Source organism: Siphateles boraxobius, unplaced genomic scaffold (assembly GCF_051911475.1).
Source record: "Siphateles boraxobius isolate OS27281-9 unplaced genomic scaffold, OSU_SipBor_1 41, whole genome shotgun sequence".
In the NCBI taxonomy this organism is placed as follows: Eukaryota; Metazoa; Chordata; class Actinopteri; order Cypriniformes; family Leuciscidae; genus Siphateles; species Siphateles boraxobius.
Genome location: NW_027509042.1, coordinates 31,971,784 through 31,995,189, shown reverse-complemented (window position 1 = coordinate 31,995,189; position 23,406 = coordinate 31,971,784). Strand labels below are relative to the sequence as shown.

The following is a 23,406-nucleotide window of genomic DNA, read 5'->3' as shown; positions in this document are numbered from 1 at the left end:
TGAAACGACAGCATATTGCTGATACCTGATAAGCTTAGCACAGCATGTGACATATTGTGACAATAGCAACTAAATAGCCTTAAAGGGACATTGTGTAGGAATTTTTCCCATCAAGCGGTGAAATTGTATTTTGCATTCAAACGAATTGTGCTCTTATCCACTTTTCAACAGCGTTTTTTCGCTTACCTTTAATAATGTAATAATAAAGAAGCACTCGGGTGGTACAAATTGTCAGTAATGTATCAGATGATGATATCATGGTACTTTAGTATATATCAAGGTACGCTTTCTTTCATATATTCATATACATGCATTTAAATGGTACTATAAGGTCCTTCAAATAATACTATGGTATTACCACCTTGTTCAAACATAATGATCTTATCTTGTTTTTCCCATTGTATGTGACGCCAGTATACTTTTTTTTGTAAGAGTAAGCTTAAGATAAATTCTATAATGACACATGTGAAGAGTGCAATAATTTAAGAACCCATATTTAATATTAAAATATATATGTAATATTCATTTTAATTTAATGTTGATTGTTTTGGTTTTTTTCCTTCTTAGCCTCCATTTGATGGTGAGGATGAAGATGAACTTTTCCAGTCCATTATGGAGCACAACGTATCTTACCCTAAAGCCATGTCCAAAGAAGCAGTTTCCGTCTGCAAAGGGGTGAGTTCTGCCACATAAAGAATAAATGTTCCAGGTTCTAAAGCCCAACTGAAGTTCAGCATGACTACTCTTCCTGACTCCATATTTTCTCTCTCTAATGAGGTTCCTGACATGTGCTATAGATTTATTCTTTGATGGTAAATAAATGCATTCAAGGTCGAAAGGAAGTAATCAAAAAGTCAAAATCCAACAATATATTATTTTTCTGTGATGATGTCTCTGTTTTGATCTTGCATCTTTGTCTCTGAAACAGTTCTGGAGTTCTTGACTTAAAGGGCACCTATTATACTACTTTTTACAAGATGTAAAATAAGTCTCTGATGTCTGTGTATGTGAAGTTTTAGCTCAAAATACCCCACAGATCATTTTTTATAGCAAGTTAAAACTGCCAAAACCAAAAAAAGCAAAAAAAACGCCATGTCCCTTTAAATGCAAATGAGCTGCTGCTCCCAGACCCTTTTCAAGAAGAAGGCGGTCACACTTCAGTGGCAACAAAACAGCGCTCACACTTCAGTGCGCTCACACTTCAGTGGCAACAAAACAGGACAATCTCACACAATAAAATGTCATAAACTGTACTAGCAGTGTTCAGTTCGAACCGGAGTCTGACAATGATGCCTACAGAGCCAGAGAATATATGCTGCATGGAGATAGAACAGGTATAGTTTAGTTTAATTACGGTTATAATTTATGTTGTCACCTTGCTTTTATCCACTACAAGCCTGTGGTAGCGTTCCCCGTCCAGATGATGACCAAAACTTTACTAATCAATTTTATGAAATTTATTGTACATCACACCAAAGATAAAGTGTCCGTTTTCACTCCAGAAATCACTGTGAGAGCTGAATAAATCACAGTACAAGAAGTGCGCATTAAATTATTATCCATAAACTCTCTCTCTCTCTCGTATGACTCATCAACATAAACCACGAATTACACAAAACCACTCGTTACAACTAACAGTAAACAAATATATACAGACTTTATGCCTTTTCGGTGCATAATAAACTGGTAAACTTTGTATCAGTAAAACAACTTTTATGAACTGTAATAAAATACGCACTCTCCTTTTCATTACTGCCGTAACCAGTAACAATTCGGACACTGTAAGCTGGATAACTAACAGTTGGTACTAATCCATCATTGAGTTATAACTTTTTTAGCAAAGCCTGTGCTTTGTATTGCCCCTTTGTATTGACCCTCGTTCACAAAGCAGTCTGGAGTGAAATGACTTGCGCAGGCATAAACGAATTTAGGTATATTTTGAGGCATGTTACCTTTAAAACTAAAACTAAGGCCATCCTTAAAAATATTTTGGTTTGTAGTAACAGCAAAAAAAAAGAAAAAAAAGGGGGTCAGTAGGTAGGTCTATATTTTTATTTTTTTCAAGATTCAATGTAAAAAAAAAAAAGTATGCATATTGTGACGTCACTGACTGGGTCTTCAAACCGTGCATCCACCGCTAGGTGTTAATGCAACCTACAAATCAGAGACCGGTTACGTTTCACTTTTGTGAAAAAATCATATTAGATTTTTGAGACATAAGAGTTCATTGAATCGATTGTAAAATTGATTTTCCATGTCTAAAGATGATTTCCATTTTCGCCAAATATAGGCAAATTCACGGACAACTAACAGGCATTGGGACGAACGTAAAGAGGGTGCTTGAGACGCGCACAAGTTAGCAATATTTCTTATGATTTATTGGCGTGAAGTTTCATGCACAATGACAAACAGGAGTGCAACATTCAGGGATTGAAATTAACACCCTCCAACCCGCCAAATAAGGGTAAAAATTTACTTTGGCGGGTAATGCTGTCAAATCACTAACCAATTTGGCGTGTTTCTATGTTTACTCACTTTGCTGGGGAAGTTTGTGTAAGCCAAATCTGCGCGGATTTAGCGCAAATACTCAACTTGTGAGTCCTCATGATATATTAAATACAGCGTATTGCACATAATCTGCACCTTTCTGGCTTACTTGAACACACACGTCACTAAGCAACAAATAAAGGCGCGCTTGTTCACTTGCATTGAAGTAATAGCAAATATTAAAAAGCATTTGGTTAACAGAAAAGACATTGTTGTTTTCCAACATCCTACATGTTCTGTGTACTGCATTGATCTGTCCACCTAAAACACATTTTTGGTTAAAAAAAAAAAGGCCGGTGGTGGTGGCTCATTTTGAAATTTCAATTTTAAAGAAACCACTTTGATTTTAGGGTCAAATTGTAGCACAACCTCAATAGTTTGAGTTTCCTCCACCAACATTTTAGTGGTTTCCTTCAGGTCAGTCGACACGGTCACCGTTTGACAGGAGAGAAGGGAGGGGAAAAGATCTGGGCACAGTTTTTCCAGAACTTCGTGCCAAGTTAAAGCGGTGTCGAGATGTTTTAATGCATTTTTTAGATGTATTATGGTGCCCAAATCCGTATGACTTTGAACGGTGACCTTGAACATTTTATTTACTGCAGCTGCAGCCATCATTACCAAGTGAGAACTGTGAATGAAACGAAGCGAACGTGCAAGCCATAGTGTGGGTAAGCCAATGGTGTAAACATAATCATAGATGACGATGACGCCACGGGTTTTTTATTTAAAAGAAAGAACGTAGCCTACGTTTGTATGTAGGCATAAGCAATTTATATTCACAATACTTACTAACATATAATTAATATTATTTTATTGAATTTGTATTAGTTGTTAGAAGAGTAAAAAAAAATCGCTCTGTCTTAACGCAAGTTTACAACCGGCAAGTCGGTCGGACTAAAAGGAAAAAAAAAAAAAAAAATTGGGTCAGTCGGGTTACAGCAAACAAGAATATTTTTAAGGATGGCCTAAAATCAGTGGCTTGGATGATGAAAGAAAATGAAGACTCTTATGTTCACTCTTACATCTAATAACGGAACACCGGGATTGCTTACGAGACTTTGTCACTACAGCTGGTCGAACACAGAGAAAATGGCGGATAGTGTACAACTTGCTGAGGGTTGAAACTATGGTGATGCAGGACTGTCAGCCAGTGGTTAACACATTTATATCCAAACATAATATAAAAGTGAAATTTGCATAATAGGTGCCCTTACAGAGTTACAGACTGTGCATCCCCAGAACGATGGATATATTTGGCTGAGGCCAGAAAGCACAGGTTTAGAAGCTCATTTCATACCTGACAAGAGCTACAGGTCCTTCTCAAAAAATTAGCATATTGTGATGAAGTTCATTATTTTCCATAATGTAATGATAAAAATTAAACTTTTAATATGAAAGTTTGCGCCTGACCTGGGCTACAGAGAAGCAGCACTGGACTGTTGATCAGTGGTCCAAAGTACTTTTTTCGGATGAAAGCAAATTTTGCATGTCATTCGGAAATCAAGGTGCCAGAGTCTAGAGGAAGACTGGGGAGAAGGAAATGCCAAAATGCCTGAAGTCCAGTGTCAAGTACCCACAGTCAGTGATGGTCTGGGGTGCCATGTCAGCTGCTGGTGTTGGTCCACTGTGTTTTATCACGGGCAGGGTCAATGCAGCTAGCTATCAGGAGATTTTGGAGCACTTCATGCTTCCATCTGATTTCATTTTTCAGCACGACCTGGCACCTGCTCACAGGGCCAAAACCACTGGTAAATGGTTTACTGACCATGGTATTACTGTGCTCAATTGGCCTGCCAACTCTCCTGACCTGAACCCCATAGAGAATCTGTGGGATATTGTGAAGAGAAAGTTGAGAGACGCAAGACCCAACACTCTGGATGAGCTAAAGGCCGCTATCGTAGCATCCTGGGCCTTCATAACACCTCAGCAGTGCCACAGGCTGATTGCCTCCATGCCACGCCGCATTGAAGCAGTCATTTCAGCAAAAGGATTCCCGACCAAGTATGGAGTGCATAACTGAACATAATTATTTGAAGGTTGACTTTTTTGTATTAAAAACGTCTCGGTTACGTATGTAACCCTAGTTCCCTGATAGGGAACGAGACGCTGCGTCAAACGCTGCGGGAACGCCCCTGCGTTGTGCGTCATGAAGCACGTATGGAATCAGCCCAATGGAGAGATGAAACGTCATAGGCGGGTGACGTCATCGACCAGGAAACTATAAAGCACCCCAAAAACACAAGCGCATTAGCTTCTGATAGGCTTGAAGGAAGCGCTAACGGGAGTGCCGGGAGTATGGCGGAGCGACGCAGCGTCTCGTTCCCTATCAGGGAACTAGGGTTACATACGTAACCGAGACGTTCCCTTTCAAGGGAACTTCGAGCTGCGTCAAACGCTGCGGGAACGCGAATACCCACGTCGCCATAGGACCAAATGACCGTCATGTGAGACTAGCGCACAGAGGACGAGAGCACCTGTGCCCCAGGGGTAGAGCTTAAGTCTAGGTCATAGAACTTAATAAAAGTATGCGGTGAAGACCATCCAGCCGCATCACAAACATCACTCAGGGAAACCCCCGACAAAAGAGCTTTAGAAGCAGCCATACTCCTGGTAGAGTGAGCTCGGACAACCAAAGGTGAAGGCTGGCCAGCCGACTCATAAGCAAGTGAGATAGCCTCAACCACCCACTTGCTCATTCTCTGTTTAGACGCCGGACACCCTTTCCTGGGTGGCCCGAAACATACAAAAAGTTGTTCTGATTTCCTCCACAGGGCAGCTCTGTGGACATAAGCGTCTAATGCCCTAACAGGGCAGAGTGAATTAAGTTTCTCCTGGTCCGATGACATAAATGGAGGAGGACAGAAAGCCTGCAGAACCGTAGGTCTAACAATATTAGTAGGAACCTTAGGAACGTAACCTGGTCTAGGATGCAGAAAAGCTTTAACCATGCCAGGTGCAAATTCCAGGCACGAGGGTGAAACCGACAGAGCCTGCAAATCTCCGATTCTTTTTAGTGAAGAGATAGCAAGCAAAAAGATAGTCTTAAAAGTGAGAAACTTCTCGGGAACTTCTTCGATAGGTTCAAAAGGAGCTAGGGAAAGACCTTCTAATACAATGGCCAGATCCCAAGTCGGCACCTCGTACGAACTGCTGGCCTCAGCCTCAAAGTGCCACGGAGGAAACGAGTTATAAGCGGGTGTCTCCCAAGAGAAACTCCACTGAAAGGGACGTGGTAAGCAGCTAGTGCCGCCACATACACCTTTAGTGTGGAGGGGGATAACCCTGTGGAGAAGCGCTCCTGCAGGAATTCCAGCACTGCACCCACTGGGCAGTTAACTGGGTCCTGCAGGTGTTCTCCACACCAAGAAGTGAAAAGTTTCCACTTCAAGGCATAAAGCTTCCTCGTGGATGGAGCTCTGGAGTTAAGAATGGTCTCAACAACCTCGGTTGAGAGACCGGAGTCTATGAGCTGGGCCCCCTCAGAGGCCAAGCCCACAGTTTCCACAGTTCTGGGCGGGGGTGAAGTATCGTGCCCCCCGCCTGGGAGAGTAGATCCCTCCTGACCGGGAGCTCCAAAGGAGAACCGTCCAGGAGAGAAATCAGGTCCGCAAACCATACTCGGGCCGGCCAGAACGGGGCTACTAGTAGTAGACTGACCCCGTCCCGGCGGACCCTCTCCAGAACTCCTGGTAACAGAGCAATCGGGGGAAAGGCGTACAGACGTGACCTCGGCCACGGCTGCACCATAGCATCCAACCCCAGGGGGGCTGGAAGAGTGATGGAGAACCACCGATGACAATGAGTGGTCTCCTTGGAAGCGAATAGGTCCACCTCGGCGCGACCGAAACTCAACCAAAGGAGCTCCACCACCTCGGGGTGGAGTCTCCATTCCCCTGGCCTCGGCCCCTGCCTCGACAGGGAGTCTGCTACCACATTCAAATACCCAGGGAGATACATTGCTCTCAGAGATAGTAGCTTCCCTTGGGACCACAGGAGGATCTGACGGGCCAACTTGTAAAGCCGGCGAGACCGCAGGCCCCCCTGATGATTTATATAAGAGACCACCGACGTGTTGTCTGATTGAACTAACACATGATGGCCTCTCAGGTCTGTTAGGAAGTGTTTCAGAGCCTGAAACACAGCCAACATCTCTAGACAATTTATGTGCCACGAAAGATGATGATCCTGCCACAGACCTTGGGCTGGGCGACCACTCATGACCGCCCCCCACCCTGTGAGGGAAGCATCCGTCGTTAGCGTTATGCGACGACAAAGAGCCCCCAGCACAGGACCTTTGGATAGGAACCAAGTTTCTCTCCACATGACCAGAGCACGAAGGCAGCGCCGCGTGACTTTGAACGTGCGGAGCGGATTTCCCCTCGGGGAGAATCCCTTGGTCCTGAGCCACCACTGTAGCGGTCTCATGTACAACAGGCCGCAAGGTATAACGTTGGACGCTGCTGCCATCAGACCCAACAGTCTCTGAAACTGCTTGACAGTGAGTAGCTGGCCTAGCTTCACTTGTTTCACAGCTGAGAGAATCGAAGCGATGCGGGTCGGAGAGAGTCGCGCCCGCATCGATACCGAATCCCAAACGACACCCAGAAAAGTGGTCTTCTGGGAAGGAGATAATACACTTTTCTTTGCGTTCAGCCTCAACCCCAACTTTCTGATATGAGCGAGGACGACATCTCGATGCCGAACCGCCATCTGCTCGGTCTGAGCTAAAATCAACCAATCGTCGATGTAATTGAGAATACGAATGCCCTGAAGCCTCAGAGGCACTAGTGCTGCATCCATGCATTTCGTGAAAGTGCGGGGAGATAAAGCTAGGCCAAACGGAAGAACCCTGTACTGGTACGCCTCGCCCCCGAAGGCGAACCTCAGGAACTTCCTGTGTTGTGGAAGGATGGACACATGGAAGTATGCGTCCTTCAGATCTATCGTGACAAACCAGTCCTCGGACCTGATTTGAGACACGATCTGCTTGATAGTGAGCATCTTGAATTTTAGCTTCCCTACCGAGCGATTCAATATGCGCAGGTCTAAAATTGGACGCAACCCCCCATCCTTCTTTGGAACGATGAAATATCGGCTGTAATAACCTGACTCCAAACTGGGAGGAGGAACCCGTTCTATAGCCTCTTTTTGAAGGAGCGTTTTCACCTCTTGTTCCAATACCAGAGCCTGCTCGGGGCCCACCACTGTGTGCAGAACCCCTCTGAATTTTGGTGGACGACACCTGAACTGGATAGCATAACCCTTTTCTACTGTCTGCAGGACCCAATGAGATATTTTTGGAAGGCTTTTCCACTCTGCCAGAAATTCTACTAAGGGTACCAGCCTCTCGAGACTGGCCTCTGGTGTAACTTGAGCAGCAGACGCAGCGCCCTGTAACGGCGCACCGGCAGGGAACAACTGGTCTGACCGCTCTGAGACCCTCCTCAGAGGGAGCGAGCGTCCCTCGGGAAAGCGCTCGCTGGGATCGTCTGTGCCCCGGCATAAAGGCGGGGTTGGCAGAACGAGCCCCTGAGGGCACCGAGGAGGAATGGGCACCGTAAAAAGAGGTGAACACCTTTCCGCCTCGGTGGGGACCACCCTCAGCATCCTGAACGGCTTGGCGTCAGGACTTCTTCTTAGCCGAAGCCTTCTTAGCCAATATAACTGTCCTCAGATCAGTTCTACTGGGAGAAGGCTTCGGCTGAGAGTGTCGCGGCTGAGCCCACTGTCCAGCAGGGGGAGCACGAGACGCGACACTCTGCCTCTACTGCGCTCTATGTGATGAGCTCGAAGACGGCCGGGGCTGCTCCCGCCCAGCAGCCCCAGGGACATGAACTTTAAGGGGAAGAAACTTTTTAAAAGCTGCAGTTTGTTTCTTTTCTTCTTGGAATTTATCGATAACTGAATTCACAGCATCACCAAACAACCCCATGGGAGAAAGAGGAGCATCTAAAAGAAAAGCTTTTTCTCTCTCTTTAATATTAGTCTGATTTAACCACAAATGTCTTTCTGCGGCCACCAGAGCTGCCATAGAACGACCCATTAATTTGGCCGATTCTCTGGTGGCACGCAGGGATAAATCAGCAGCCTGACGCAGTTCGCGAACTACGTCAGTACTGACCTCCTCACTCTCACTCATGTCCCTTAGCAGATCAGCCTGGTATGCCTGCAAGATTGACATAGTATGCAGACATGACGCAGCCTGACCTGCTGCCGAATATGCTTTACCCACCAAAGCCGAAGTGTTTCTTAAAGGCTTGGTGGGTAATGCCGGTGCCTTAATAGATGATGCTGCTTCGGGGGAGAGATGGCTCGCAAGCGTCTCTTCCACACGAGGCAAAGCACCATAACCATGAGCCTTGGCTCCCATAATATTAGCGTATGTTGAAGTCTGGGGACTAAACACTCTATATGACACCGGTTTTCTCCATGATTTCGACACCTCGGTGTGGAGATCATGGAAAAACGGCAGGCACCGGCGTGGAGGCTGCACACGTGACGGCAAAAATCTCTCATCCAACTTTGATTTAGAAACAGACTCCTGACTAGTCACTGGCCATTCAATATTAAGTTTTTCAACAGCTCTTGTTAACACCTCCATAAGCTCATCACTCTCAGGAGTGTGGGGTGGCGAATCCTCCACATCTCCCTCAACACTAACAACATCAAGTTCCTCAGAACTGGATAGCTGCAGCATTGGTGCCTCAGCCCGAGCGGAAGAAACCGCAGCGCGTGCTTCCGAACCCGGGACTGAGGCACTGGATCTCACAGGTGAAGGGAGAGATAAGGCAGAGCCCGTCTCAAACCCCGCTGTGAGATCCATCTGCGATCCCCACGATAAGCGCCGCCGCTCTGCCTCGGCAGAAGCGGGACCCGAACCGCGGGGAGCGCGCACCGAACCGCTCTCCTCAAAGAGCGACCGGCGGGAGCGGAGCGTCCTTAACGGCAAACGCTCGCAATGCTCACAGTCTGCTCCCTCGAGAGCAAACTGGGCATGCTGAACTCCCAAACAAACAACACAAAGATCATGTGTATCCCCGCTCGTTAAATAACGCGAGCAGGGAGGAACACACTTTCTAAACTGCTGTTCGTCCGCCATAATCTCTCAATATATATATATATAGGGATAAATTGTTTGTGTGGTGCAGGGTATGTAAGACAGACAATATCACACAGGGACAGATTCACATGTAGCGCGACTGAAAGCACAGAAGCTAATGCGCTTGTGTTTTTGGGGTGCTTTATAGTTTCCTGGTCGATGACGTCACCCGCCTATGACGTTTCATCTCTCCATTGGGCTGATTCCATACGTGCTTCATGACGCACAACGCAGGGGCGTTCCCGCAGCGTTTGACGCAGCTCGAAGTTCCCTTGAAAGGGAACACTTCTTTTATTGGTCGGATGAAATATGCTAATTTTTTGAGATAGGAATTTTGGGTTTTCATGAGCTGTATGCCAAAATCATCAGTATTAAAACAATGAAAGACCTGAAATATTTCAGTTGGTGTGCAATGAATCTAAAAATATATGAAAGTTTAATTTTTATCATTACATTATGGAAAATAATGAACTTTATCACAATATGCAAATTTTTTGAGAAGGACCTGTATATATTATACAAATATGGAGGATATATCTCTGAAGAAGATGCGCTCATTCCCAAAATCAGGTTATTAGGTTCCTATGAATCATGAAGATCAGAAGATCATTTTGACAGAAATATAACATTTGATATCAGTATATCTTACATATATCTTCAATTACATTGAGTGAAAGTTCCTGAAATGCTGTTATAGGAAAAATGTATCTTGTATTGTTATCACATCTTTTAATCACTTATTAATAATTGCATCTGCTTAAAGCCCATCAGAAATTCACTGCAGGAACTGATCCAATTTAGATTAAAAAAACCCACATGAACCCCTGGTTTCATTTTTAATAATGTCTTATCAGGTTTCAGGGTTCGGTTGCCATGAATGCAGTCTGTTGTTATTGAATTTAACTTGAATCTGACTAAAAACTAAAACTTGGAACTATTTTACCTTGCCAAGAGCTGTAATCACTAAAGATCTTAAGGCAAAAGTAGCTTCTAACTTGCCAATTTAGGAGAACTCTTAAAAATAATTGGCATGTTTAGAACTCTTAAATTGTTGCTCTAAGACTATTTCACAACCCGTTCCCTTTCAAGGGAACTCGAGCTGCGTTGAGACGCGGTGGGAATGCTCTGCGTGATTGCGTCGTGAAGCACGTGTATAATCAGTCCAATGGAAGAGCGAGACGTCATAGGCGGTGACGTCATAGACCAGGAAGCTATAAAGCACACCAGAAAACAGACCGCGACAGCTTCTGTTGCCTTCAGCAAGCGATCTGTGTATTCTGTCCTTGTCATATTTATTGTTGTCTGTCAAGTTGCAATATATATATATATTATGGCAAAAGAGAGCAAGCAGCTTTTGTGTTGTTCCCTGCCCACGTTATATCACGGGTGGGGACACACACATCAGCTTTTTGTTACTATTTGGGAGTGGAGCATGCCACAGTCAGTTCTCGAGGGGGCTGACTGTGAGCATTGCGAGAAGCTGTCCGTGAGGACACTCCGCTCCCGCCGGGCGTTCTTCGAGGAGGACGGTTCGGTTCGCGCACCCCGCACGGGTCCTGCTGTTGCCGATTCACGGCGGCGACTCGCATTTTGGGGTTCGCAAACGGATCTGTCAGCGGGGGTTGGGACGGGCCCCGCCCTATCTCAGCTTTCACCTGCCAGATCCAGTGCTGGCGATTTCCAGTTCCGAGGAATTGGTATCGTTAGTGTTTTGTTTAGAAAAAGAGAACAAAACAAATAAAGATATTAAGAAAAGGCAGATGTTTGAGTTTTCAATAAATGAATAAATAAGTCAGCTCATAACTCTGTTGAATAAAGAGGAGCTTTAAAAGGAGGTTTATCTAGTGCTGTCGCTAGTTAAATATTTTCTGGCCAGCTGAACATTATGAGAGTGAAAATAAAAAGAGTTTATTAGATGAAATAAATCTAAAAACAGAAAAACTCTGTATCTCAGCCTCCTCGTCGGGGACTGCCGTTTTTTCCCTATCTCCACACCACACTGAGGTGTCGAGATCGTGGAATAAGCCGGTTTCTATTTTATGTGTTTAATGCCTGTAAGGAACTCAGCTTTTTGGAAATATTAATAATCAATAATATCTTGTTATTATTAATTATAAATATTTGGGTCAGTTAATTGGATTAACTTGATGTGGCTGAATTAATATTACAATCAATTAATCAGTTCTTCCAACGAACTCTTTTGATTATTAATTTATTCTAATAAAGGGTATCTTCCATGGCCACCGAAGAATAATTATTTCTTCGCCTGTACAGTACTTTGAGCCAGTAGCAAAAACCGTGATCGTAAAGTGACTTGTATTGCAAACAAAACAGAACCAAATACATATTATGTACAAGTTTTATTAACTAAATATAGATATTTATATGAATATAAATAAACTAAACAACATACACACATGAATACATAAATAGGTTAGTGATAGGATGAAATTGGAAACCGGAAGAGGGTCTATGAGAAGAACCATCAGAATTTCATTTTCACATTTCATTGAATTGAATACTTGCATTTGTAATGGGAACAATTCTTGAAGTTGTTGAAAATGAGTCGTTGATGGTTCCGGCAGTGTCAAGTGGAAGCTGGTTGAGCGTTCTCTTTCTCCAGGAACGCATGACTGGTTTGGTGAAGGCCTGGGACTCTGTTGAGGCCACGCCGAGCACCCAGGAGAAGTGAGGAAGTCGGAAGGATGGGTGATTGGAGTCGTTGTGGGTTGGAGTCTTTGTTCCTAAACTCTTGAGATTGTCCTTGGTTCTTTGTGAGAGAGTCATCTCTCTCCTGCCTGAGCCCATATCTGGTTGGAATCGAGGCCTGCTGGGCCCTGGGGCCCCCGTGGAGGGGGAAGGGGGTTCCCCAGTAACACCAGAACAGTGTTCCGGCTGGATGAAAGAACTAAGAGAGGGAGGTCACATGTGGACTGTCTCTAATAAGGCCTGGAGAAGATCCTCCCCTAAGGGTTGAACTCGACCAATCAGAAAGGGGACATGTCTGAGAGGGAAAGTGGCTCTTAGTTGATTTACGGATCTTTGTCCCATAATATGATTATACCTTCATTAATGCTAAAATAGCTATAACACATCCACACTGCATTCTAGAAGAAGGTGATGTACATCAAAGTGTGAGTCATTAAATGAGGATTATTTAGGTAGGAGGCATTATACAGGTGAGGTTACATTGATCGTTAGTTGGTTGTATACCAGGATACATACCATAATATATACCTAATAGTACACGAGACAGTAAACCATTTACACTGTTTCTTTCACAGTTTTATGCATGTTCATTTATAGATCAGTTAGTCTATGATTAACGCAGCAAAGTCTGTTTTAAAGAGGGTTTCTGTTTCATAGTCTCTCTCTTGAGTATGTGGCCACATTCCTCGGAGGTCGTAAAATCTCCTTATCATGCCCTGTAACATGACACTGTTTCTTTCACTTGTGTTTGTTCATTTGGGCTGTGTGAGGAGTTTCATAAACCTTTGTATATAATGAATAAATAGTATGTGTCTGATTGGTCCATACCCTACATGCCCAACGTCTAACTATAGTAATGCTATGGGTATTAAGTATCATGGTATGACAGTGCCTCGGGTTAAAGAGACGCTTGCTAGCTTTCTCTCTCCCGAGTCGGCGTCATCATTTTTAACCCCGACGTTACCCACCAGCCATCTAAATAAAACATTTTATTAGGCAACGCTGGTGGGTAAATTATAAAGACATGGATGAATGTGAGGTTGTCAGCACTGACGCTATTCGAGAATTGCGTCGTGCAAAAACAGATAAACTATTCTGGGGAGGGACGGTTTCGAGAAATCGTTTCTCCTCTGCGTCCTCTGGGTGGCGACTCTCTGAGGAGGGTCGCAGCACGGCCAGTTCGGTTGTTTTTCCTGCTGGTGGCCACGGAGTGATATATTTATATATATATATATACGTTTTTCTGATTTAAAAATAAAGAAAAATAAGATAAAATTATGTCTGTTCTTCTGGACGCTCCGCTTTCAAAAACAAACAAAACAAAACTAAGAATAAACCGTTCAGCGGCGTTCCAGAGGTTTCTTCCTCACCAATCTAATGTTCCCGAGACTGCTGGGCGGAGCAGTCTCAGTCTACTAAGCTCCTCGCAGCACAGAGTGCAAGAACGAGCATCGCCATTTGGGCTCCTCCACAATCGAAGGGGACTTGGGTGGCGGTAGCAGTCTAGCCAGTTAGAGATATGCAAGATCTGAGGACTATTTTATCTCTAAAAAAGCTTGGACAATAGGAAGCCCTGACGCCAAGGCTATCAGGCTTCTAAAGGGTGGTCCCCTCCGGGGTAGGGATGGTTTTGAGAAAATCGTTTCTCCTCGGCGCCCTCTGGGCTGCGACTCTCTGAGGAGGGTCGCAGCGCTGCCAGTTCGGTTTTCCTGCCGGTTCGCCGTTCAGGACACCAAGGTGTCAGTGTCCCCAAACGATCCTCCGAGGGGGGTCGTAGAGCAGTCAGTTCGGTTTCCCTGCCGGTTCGCCGTTTCAGGGTGCCGAGGTGCCTGCTTTTTCCAATGATCCTCCGAGGAGGGTCGTTGGAACTAAGTTATTTAAAGGGAGGCAAGATCTGAGGACTGTCGTCATCTCTAATAAAGCTTCTGAGGGCTCCTCCGGGGCAGGGACGGTTTTGAGAAATCGTTTCTCCTCTGCGCCCTCTGGGGTGCGACTCTCTGAGGAGGGTCGCAGCGCTGCCAGTTCGGTTGTTCCCTGCCGGTTCGCCGTTCAGGGCACCGAGGTGTCAGCGTCCCCATACGATCCTCCGAGGAGGGTCGTAGAACGGTCAGTTCGGTTGTTCCCTGCCGGTTCGCCGCTTCAGGGCACCGTACTGACTGTTCAACCAAATCCAGAGGCCAGTCTTGAGAGACTGGTTCCCCTAGTAGAATTTCTGGCAGCGTGGAAACTACTGCCACATATTTCTCGGTGGGTCCTGCACACTATAGAAAAGGGTTCAGAATTCGGTTCTTGTCCGCCCAGATTTCTAGGGCTCCTCCCCACTGTGGTGGACCCTGAGCAGGCTTTGGTTATGGAGCAGGAAGTACTAACACTTCTGCAAAAGGAGCTGTAGAAGGGGTTCCTCCTCCCGGCAGACAGTCAGGGTTTTACTGCCATTACTTCATTGTTCCGAAAGAGGATGAGGGGTTGCGTCCTACTCTAGACCTGCGTCAATTAAACAGCAGGTTTCAGAATCTTAAGTTCAAAGTATGCTTACGCTAAATATGATTGTGTCACAGATTCAGTCTGAGGACTGGTTTGTCACAATAGACTTAAAGGACGCTTACTTATCTATCCATCCTCATCACAGGAGGTTCCTGAGGTTTGCTTTCAGGGGTGAAGCATACCAGTATCGGGTTCTTCCATTCAGCCTAGGTTATCACCCCACACCTTTTACAATATGCGTGGATGCAGCTCTGGCTCCTCTGAGATTCCAGGGCATTCGCGTATTAAATTATATCGACGATTGGTTGATTTTAGCTCAGTCCGAGCTTTTGGCAGTTCAACATCGAGATGTCGTTCTGTCCCACATAAGGAGGTTGGGGTTGCGGCTCAACACCTAAAAGAGTGTACTCCTCCCAGCTCAGAGGACCACTTTCTAGGTGTATTATGGGATTCGACAACAATGCAAGCACGTCTGTCTCCTGCACGTATGTCTGCGATTCTCACAGCCGTAAAGAATGTAAAACTAGGTCAGTCACTCACTGCAAACAGTCTCTGAGACTGTTGGGGCTCATGGTAGTTGCGTCTAACGTAGTTACTTTTGGCCTTCTGTACATGAGACCCCTGCAGTGGTGGCTCGGGACCAAGGGGTTTTCTCCGAGGGGAAATCCATTTTCGCATGATCAAGGTCACGCGGCTATGCCTTCGTGCCTCGGTCATGTGGAAGAAACCTTGGTTCCTCGCCCAGGGCCCAGTGCTGGGTGCTTCTTGTCGACGCGTCACGCTATCGACGGATGCTTCCCTCACAGGATGGGGGGAGGTCATGAGTTGCCGCTCGGTGAAAGGTCTTTGGCTGGGGCTCATGGCAGTTGCGTCCAACGTAGTTATTTTTGGCCATCTGTACATGAGACCCCTGCAGTGGTGGCTCGGGACCAAGGGGTTTTCTCCGAGGGGAAATCCGTTTTCGCATGATCAAGGTCACGCGGCTATGCCTTCGTGCCTCGGTCATGTGGAAGAAACCTTGGTTCCTCGCCCAGGGCCCAGTGCTGGGTGCTTCTTGTCGACGCGTCACGCTATCGACGGATGCTTCCCTCACAGGATGGGGGGCGGTCATGAGTGGCCGCTCGGTGAAAGGTCTTTGGCTGGGGCTCATGGCAGTTGCGTCCAACGTAGTTACTTTTGGCCTTCTGTACATGAGACCCCTGCAGTGGTGGCTCGGGACCAAGGGGTTTTCTCCGAGGGGAAATCCGTTTTCGCATGATCAAGGTCACGCGGCTATGCCTTCATGCCTCGGTCATGTGGAAGAACCTTGGTTCCTCGCCCAGGCCCAGTGTTGGGTGCTTCTTGTCGACGCATAATGCTATCGACGGATGTTTCCCTCACAAGTCGGGGGCAATCATGAGTGGTTGGTTGGCGAAGGGTCCGGACAACACACTGATGGTCTCGTATATCAGAGCAGATATCCTGTTGAGGCAGGGGCTGTGGCCCGGGGAATGGAGACTTCACCCCGAGGTGGTGGAGCTTCTTAGGGAGAACTTTGGTCAAACTACAAGTCGACCTTTCGCATCGCTTGTACAATGCATTGCCCTTGTGGTTCTCCCTCACGCATCCAGCTCCGCTTGGACTGGATGTAATGTAATAGGTGTGGTTGCCACTACACCTATACGCTTTTCCCGATATCTTTGCTCCTGGGAGCTCTGGAGTTGTGGATAATGTGGGCTCGGCCTCTGAGGGGGCCCAGCTCATAGATTCAGGTTTCTCGACCGAGGTCGTGGAGACCATACTCCAGTCTAGAGCTCCCTCCACGAGAAGACTAATATGCTGTTCTCTGCCTGGTGCAGAGAACAACCTTCTAATCTCGTTTCTGCCCTGTTGGTACAGTACTTGATTTCTGTAATGAATGTTTCTTTGCTGGGCTATCTCTGAGGAGAGATCCTTAATTTCGTCTTCTCCGTGGTACATGAGGCTGAGGCCTGCACGTACTTGAATTTGCACCTGGTTGGTGGTAGTATGCGTTCTCCTGCCATACTTCCTGCATGCCCTGATCGACTTGCTTCAGGCTTTTTCAGAAGCTGTCGCGGTATGTTTTCTGGTGTGCTTTATAGCTTCCTGGTCTATGACGTCAAGCCTATGACGTCTCGCTCTTCCATTGGAATGATTATACACGTGCTTCACGACGCAATCACGCAGAGCGTTCCCACCGCGTCTCAACGCAGCGTCTCGTTCCCTCTCAGGGAACCAGGGTTACATACGTAACCTGAGACGTTTTATTGCTAAAACCAGCTCCTAAATCTGTGAAAAGTTAGGGGTAGCTAAGCTTAGCTAAGCTAAGTCACTAAGACCAAATCACAAACAATCCTAAAATGGCTGTTTCTGGTCATCTGTTTTAGCAATCCGCCCAAAGATACTGTAGACCAGAGGTCTTCAATCCTGCTCCTGGAGGGCCACTGTCCTGCTTAGTTTAGTTCCAACCTGCTTCAGCACACCTGCCTTTGTATATTCAAGCGACCCTTAAGAGCTTGATGAGCTGATTCAGGTGTGTTTGATTAGGGTTGTAACTAAACTCTGCAGGACAGCGGCCCTCCAGGAGCAGGATTGAAGACCTCTGCTGTAGACCATTGAGGCTATAGCATTGAGCGTTGGGTGCTGAGCCTTTTTTTCATAAATGAAATAAATGTTGATTATAGATTTTAATATGTGATGACTTAACATAAAGGTTATTTATGTACAGGCAATATGCATTGAATGTTGGAGAATAAAACATTTCAGTCAAGTAAAAAAAAAAGGCTGCCTTAGCTTGGAATTTAGCCCACACCCAGAGTACTCCCATCTCCCCGGCTGGGCATAGGAACCAGGCGAGAGTGAGGAGTTGGGTTGGTGGAGGGATGCCGAAAACTGTCGAGGTAACTAGGTGAGTCGGCTGTGTATATGCCTCCTCTCAAGGTGATTATAGACAATTTGAATGTGCTCCTCTTAAAATTTGCAATCTCTTGAGATGCAGACATGTAAGAGGCTGTCAATTAACGAAAATAAACAAACAAAAAAAACTATTAAAAGTGAAGGGTGATGTTTATAACACACTCACACATAAAACACACACACACACACAGAGAGAGAGAGAGAGAGAGAGAGAGAGAGAGAGAGAGAGAGAGAGAGAGAGAGAGAGAGAGAGAGAGAGAGAGAGAGAGAGAGAGAGAGAGAGAGAGAGAGGTGTCTGGGGCATTTTTTTTATTTTGACAAATAAAATCAGACATAAATTGGTGCTGTTGTTTTGTATTATATTGGTTTTATTTACTTTCTAAAATCCATCTCTTGTTCTAAAAAATAGTATGTGATTACAGTCATGTCTTTTAGTGGTGATTTGTAATGTGTCTGCAAATTTATGTATAATAATTTGCAAAAGCAGACAATTCAAAATAGACAACAACAACAAATTCTAACTTTGACAAAAATACAGATTTTTTATGTATTTTAAAATGTTTAAATATATATTCACAAAATATATATATCATAAAGTTGTGAGGAGAAGTTGAACCATCAAGAAAAATGAAGTGAAAATGAAAAGAGTCCCTATGGATACTGGATATGGATATATGTGGATATATGTGGTCATTGCACTTTCTTTCTTTTACTATAATTCCTAAAGTTTTTCCACTAACCTGCAGATGGCAGTATTCTATCCATAACACATAGAGCAATGTCCAAAAACAATTTAAATTTAATTAAGATCATAATTTTCATCATCAGCCAATTCATGGCATAGTCAAGTAATTGTGCAGTAAATAGGTAAAAAAAACTACCAAATATCCACAAAACACCGCATAAATGTATAGTTGAGAAGTAAATTAAAAAATATATATATAGTTTGCCATGTAAAAAATGTATATTTCCTCATGCAATTGCTCTGTAAAAGTTTGGGGTCTATCTGACCCGCCATGTCAGGGCCGAGGGTGTTGGAGTATTCAGGTTTTTCACTCTGGAGTAATAAGGGTGCACAGTAGGGTGCAGCAAGCCGACAGAGGCAGACCTCTCTTTGCTTCTACCCGTCTAGGGTGAGAACACGGGAGGAGAACGGCTCTACACGTAGGCTAAAATATCTAGTTAGGTGTCGCCCAGCCTGCAGCTCTACAGATATCTGTTAGTGAGGAACCACGTGCCAGCGCCCAGGAGGATGCAACGCCTCTCGTGGAGTGAGCATGCAACCTGAGCGGGCAGGGCACGCCTTGTGCTTGGTAAGCTAAGGCGATGGCATCGACTATTCATTGGGCCTTCCTCTGCTTGGAGACAGCCTTTACCTTCTGCTGGCCTGCGTAACAGACAAAGAGCTGGTCTGAGGTCATGAGACTTGGAGTTCTGTCCACGTATAAACGCAGAGCGCGAACGGAACAGAGCAAAGTCAGGGCTGGGTCTGCCTCATCCAAGGGCAGCGCTTGCAGGTTCACTACCTGGTCCCTGAAGGGAGTGATAGGAACCTTGGGTACATACCCAGGCTGGGGTCTCAGTACTATGTGGTTGTCACCCGGCCCGAACTCTAGGCACGATTTGTCAACCAAAAATGCCTGCAGGTCCCCTACCCTCTTCCTACTGTTTTGCCATCTATGTGGTCGTGATATGTTGAAATAGCTGCAGCATTTACTTTGAGGGTAGAGGGAGACTGCCTTCACTCCAACCCTTGCTGTAAGAAGGAAAGCACAGACCCTATTGAACATCTTCGGGGGTCTTCTCGGCAAGAAGAACACATAGAGATGAACAGGTTCCACTCCAGAGCGTACACACGTCTCGTGGACCGCGCCCGTGCAGAAGTGATGGTGTTAAGTACCTCTGGGGGTAAGTCACCTAGAACCTCCGCGTCCTGGGAGTTCTGGGAACCAAGTCCGGGTGGGCCAATAGGGAGCCACCAGAAGGACCTGCTCCTTGTCCTCCCTGACTTTGCACAGAGTCTGCGCAAGTAGGCTCACTGGGGGAAACGCATATTTGCAGAGGCCCTCAGGCCCTCAGGTCTCTGCGGAGGCAAACAGGCAAACAGGCAAACAGGTCTACCTTAGCCTCCCCAAACTCTTTTCAGATCAGCTGAACCGCCAGGGGGTGGAGTCTCCCGGGAGTACAGCTCGTGATAGCTTGTCGGCCACACGGTTGAGCACACCGGTGACATACATGGCTCGAAGCGACCTCAGATGCTTCTGACTCCAGAGGAGGAGATGGCGGACGAGTTGCGACATGTGACGGGAGCGTAGACCACCTTGTTGGTTGATGTACGCAACTGTTGCAGTGTTGTCCGTACGGACCAGCACATCCCTGCCTTGTAGCGGCCTTTTCAAGCAGCTCAGAGCGAGACGTACTGCTAGCAGCTGAAGGAGTTGATGTAGCAATGCAGTTGGGGGTCCGTCCACACCCCTGACACTGCATGCCTTTGAACGTGTTCAAGCAGTTCAGCACCGACTGAGCGCGTTCTTCTGTGAGGCGCGCTGTCTGTGCTACTGAATCCAACTCCATACCGAGAAAAGAGATCCTCTTCACGGGGAAGAGTTTGCTCTTTTCCCAGTTGACCTGAAGACCCAACTGGCTGAGGTGGCTGAGCATGAGGTCCCTGTGTTCGCATAGCTGATCTTGAGACTGCGCTAGTATAAGCCAGCCATCGAGGTTGAGGATACGAATGCCCTGTTCTCTCATGGGTACAAGGGCCCCCTCCGTGACTTTCGTGAGGAGACGGGGGGACAGGGACAGCCCGAAGGGCAGGATTTTGTACTGATATGCTCCACCCTCGAACGCAAAGCGTAGAAACGGACTGTGTCGAGGAAAAATCGAGACATGATAGTACGCGTCCTTCAGATCGATCGCTGCAAAGCAATCTCGGGGACGGAGGCATTTGAAAATGCGTTTTTTGCGTGAGCATTTTAAACGGTAGTTTGTGGTGACTCAAAACTCGCAGGTCCTCGTAACCCACCGCCTTTCTTGGATAAGTAGGGACTGTAGTACCTGTCCTCATATCGGCTGGAGGGACAGGCTGCATCGCGTCCTTCGCCAGTAGCGGGGCTCTGATTGTGCTGTGCATCACTTACCTGGTTCCACGGGGCAGGAGGTGCAGGAGGCGGCTTGGTTGCGTTCTCGAACCGCACACTGGTCCCTACTTATCCAAGAAAGGCGGTGGGTTACGAGGACCTGCGAGGTCTTACCAGCTGCCGCAGCAGCTGACTGCAGGATGTGTTTGATGGCCTCTGTCTGCTTTTGTACAGCCAAAAACTGCTGGGCGAAGTTCTCGGAGTTAAGGTACCGGAGCTTGTCGGTCTCCCTCATGTCGACCAGACACAGCCAGAGATGGCGATCCTGGACCACCAAGGGGGACATCGCATGACCCACTGACCACACGTGACCTTCGTCGCACGAAGTGGGGAGCACCAAAGGAAACGACTGGTACACACCTTGAGGATGGTCCAGCACGTTCCGTTGGTGGCTCAACTGACTGTGGAGCATGAGAGGGATGAGGGTTCATACGGGGTTGGTTGCCCGAAGGAAGCGCGCTCACCGTAATAATCAGGTCTCCCACGTCACTGCCCAAAGCAACCCTCTGGGGAGAGTTGGATCGAGGCAGAGGCATGGGGACTCCGCCCCTTTGCAGGAACGAGAGTCTCGACCGCTGCTCCGAGATGGTCATCTTCCCACTATGGGTACATGAATCATCCACGAACGCTGCCTCAGCGTGTTTCGAGGCCCATACACACGAGGCAGCGATTGTGACCATCCCGTGACCCCAGGTAACGACCACATCCAGAAAAACAGATAGAAAGTCATCTTGAAAAAGACGCAATCTATCTGTGTAAGCTCATTTAGGGACTGCTCTCACTGGTGCTGAAACACCCCTGCGTGCAGTCACTGTGTTACAATCACAGTCTGTAACAATCACTGTCTCTCTCTCGCTGGCAGGTCTTACCAGCTGTTATAACAGCTTTTTGTTTTTGTTCAAAACCAGAAAAACAAAAAAGACAGAGAAGAGGGAGAAAGACTGCTCACTCTGCATTGCTGTAACACCCGCACCAGGATGGAGAGGTCCTGAAAGGCTTGTAGATTCACTCTCTGTAGACAGCATTCAAAGTGCTTGGCTCCGAAGCAAAAAGCTGAAGTGCAATTGCACCTTCTGCTCATTCTAGCCCAAATAAAAAGACAATTTTTAATGTAGAAAATTGGTTAGGAGTCAAAACATCAATCAAAAACTTTTTCAAAACACAAATATCAACAAGTCCGTTATTTTAGGTTCCCGGATGTGCCGGTAGTACGTATAGATATCCCTCATTTAGCATGTTATGTTTTGTGGTTAATTTTTAATTAGTCAGATGTTAGAAAATTATATAGGCCTACATTTATCCTTATTATTATTATTTATGGGCCTGAGGCAGAGCAGACATGATAGCATAAACAGCAAACAAATCAAAGTAAAAAATAAACAGGTGTTCAAGCGGTTACAAACATTTTTTTCTCTCTGTGTTTTCAAAAAAAGGAAAAAAAACATTAACGTGCAACAAGTACGTGATTAAGTCGATGTCTGTTCAAGAAGAGCTGAAATATCAATTACTCATCATTAAAGTAATTTTGGTTTCATTATAGCTTATAACTTTTGGCATAACGTTAAAACGCATAACGTCTCTGATTGTCCAATGTGATCACGCCCTCAAAGTATATGTCTGTTATTGGCTACAATCAATAATCAACACTTAAAAAACATTTCTTCACCGAGCACTTACACAGATACACACAGGAGCGCTTGAAAGCAGGTGTCTATCAATGGATCCATAATATATCCACTGATAGACGGATCCGCTGATAGATGACTGCTTTCAAACGGTCCGCGTGTATCTGTGTAAGCGCTCGGTAATTTAGGCTTTTATTTACATCTTAAAGTCTCACAACGCTAAAAGTGTTAATTTTCTGATGGAATAATTCACATATTGAAGTGCAGCAGTAAATAATAATAATAACAATACCAGACTTTTTTGAGGCAAGTAAATTGCGCTCTAATTATTTTATGATTTTTATAGCAGAATATATGATGGTCAAGTCAACTTTATTTATGTAGAGCTTTTTACCATACAGATTTGTTTGATTCAAAGCAGCTTTACAGTGATAGTGTGTTAGCACATGGATTCAAACAGTGGAGCTTTAATTTTTATTGTGCATAGGCGTAATTTATGGGTGGGACATGTCCCCACCACTTTTTCTCAGGGGTCGATATTGTCCCCCACCACTTTGTGAAACATTTCGAGGCACGGATGGTCCTAATACAAATAAATAAAACATCTCCAGTTAACTAGCAGAGCATTCATTTAGTTCGTTATTAAATAAGAGACAATCTACTGCTAAAATGTGTTGTTTTTTAACTCAAGCTGAGTGCTCGTTGCCGTGGCGATCGGTTGCATGGATACAGTGTTCTCTTTTGGCTCGCGCAGTCTTCACTCGGATGCGCGCTACAATCTATCGCTGTTGCGGAGACTCTATTCATTCCGGTGAAATCACAAAACAAACTGCACACAAACGTGTCTCTGCTTGATACTGTAACCACTGAAGAACATATTCGGTTT

At 45.8% G+C, this 23,406-nt stretch overlaps 1 protein-coding gene across 1 annotated transcript in view; it reads left to right on the top strand.

The window, feature by feature from the left end:
- The window catches only part of prkcaa (protein kinase C, alpha, a), a 407,934-nt gene that overhangs the window by 365,621 nt on the left and 18,907 nt on the right, over window positions 1-23,406 (top strand). The window contains exon 15 of the mRNA XM_077199185.1: window positions 568-675. Coding sequence (XP_077055300.1) covers window positions 568-675 — 108 coding nt within the window. The remainder of the gene's footprint in view (window positions 1-567; window positions 676-23,406) is intronic.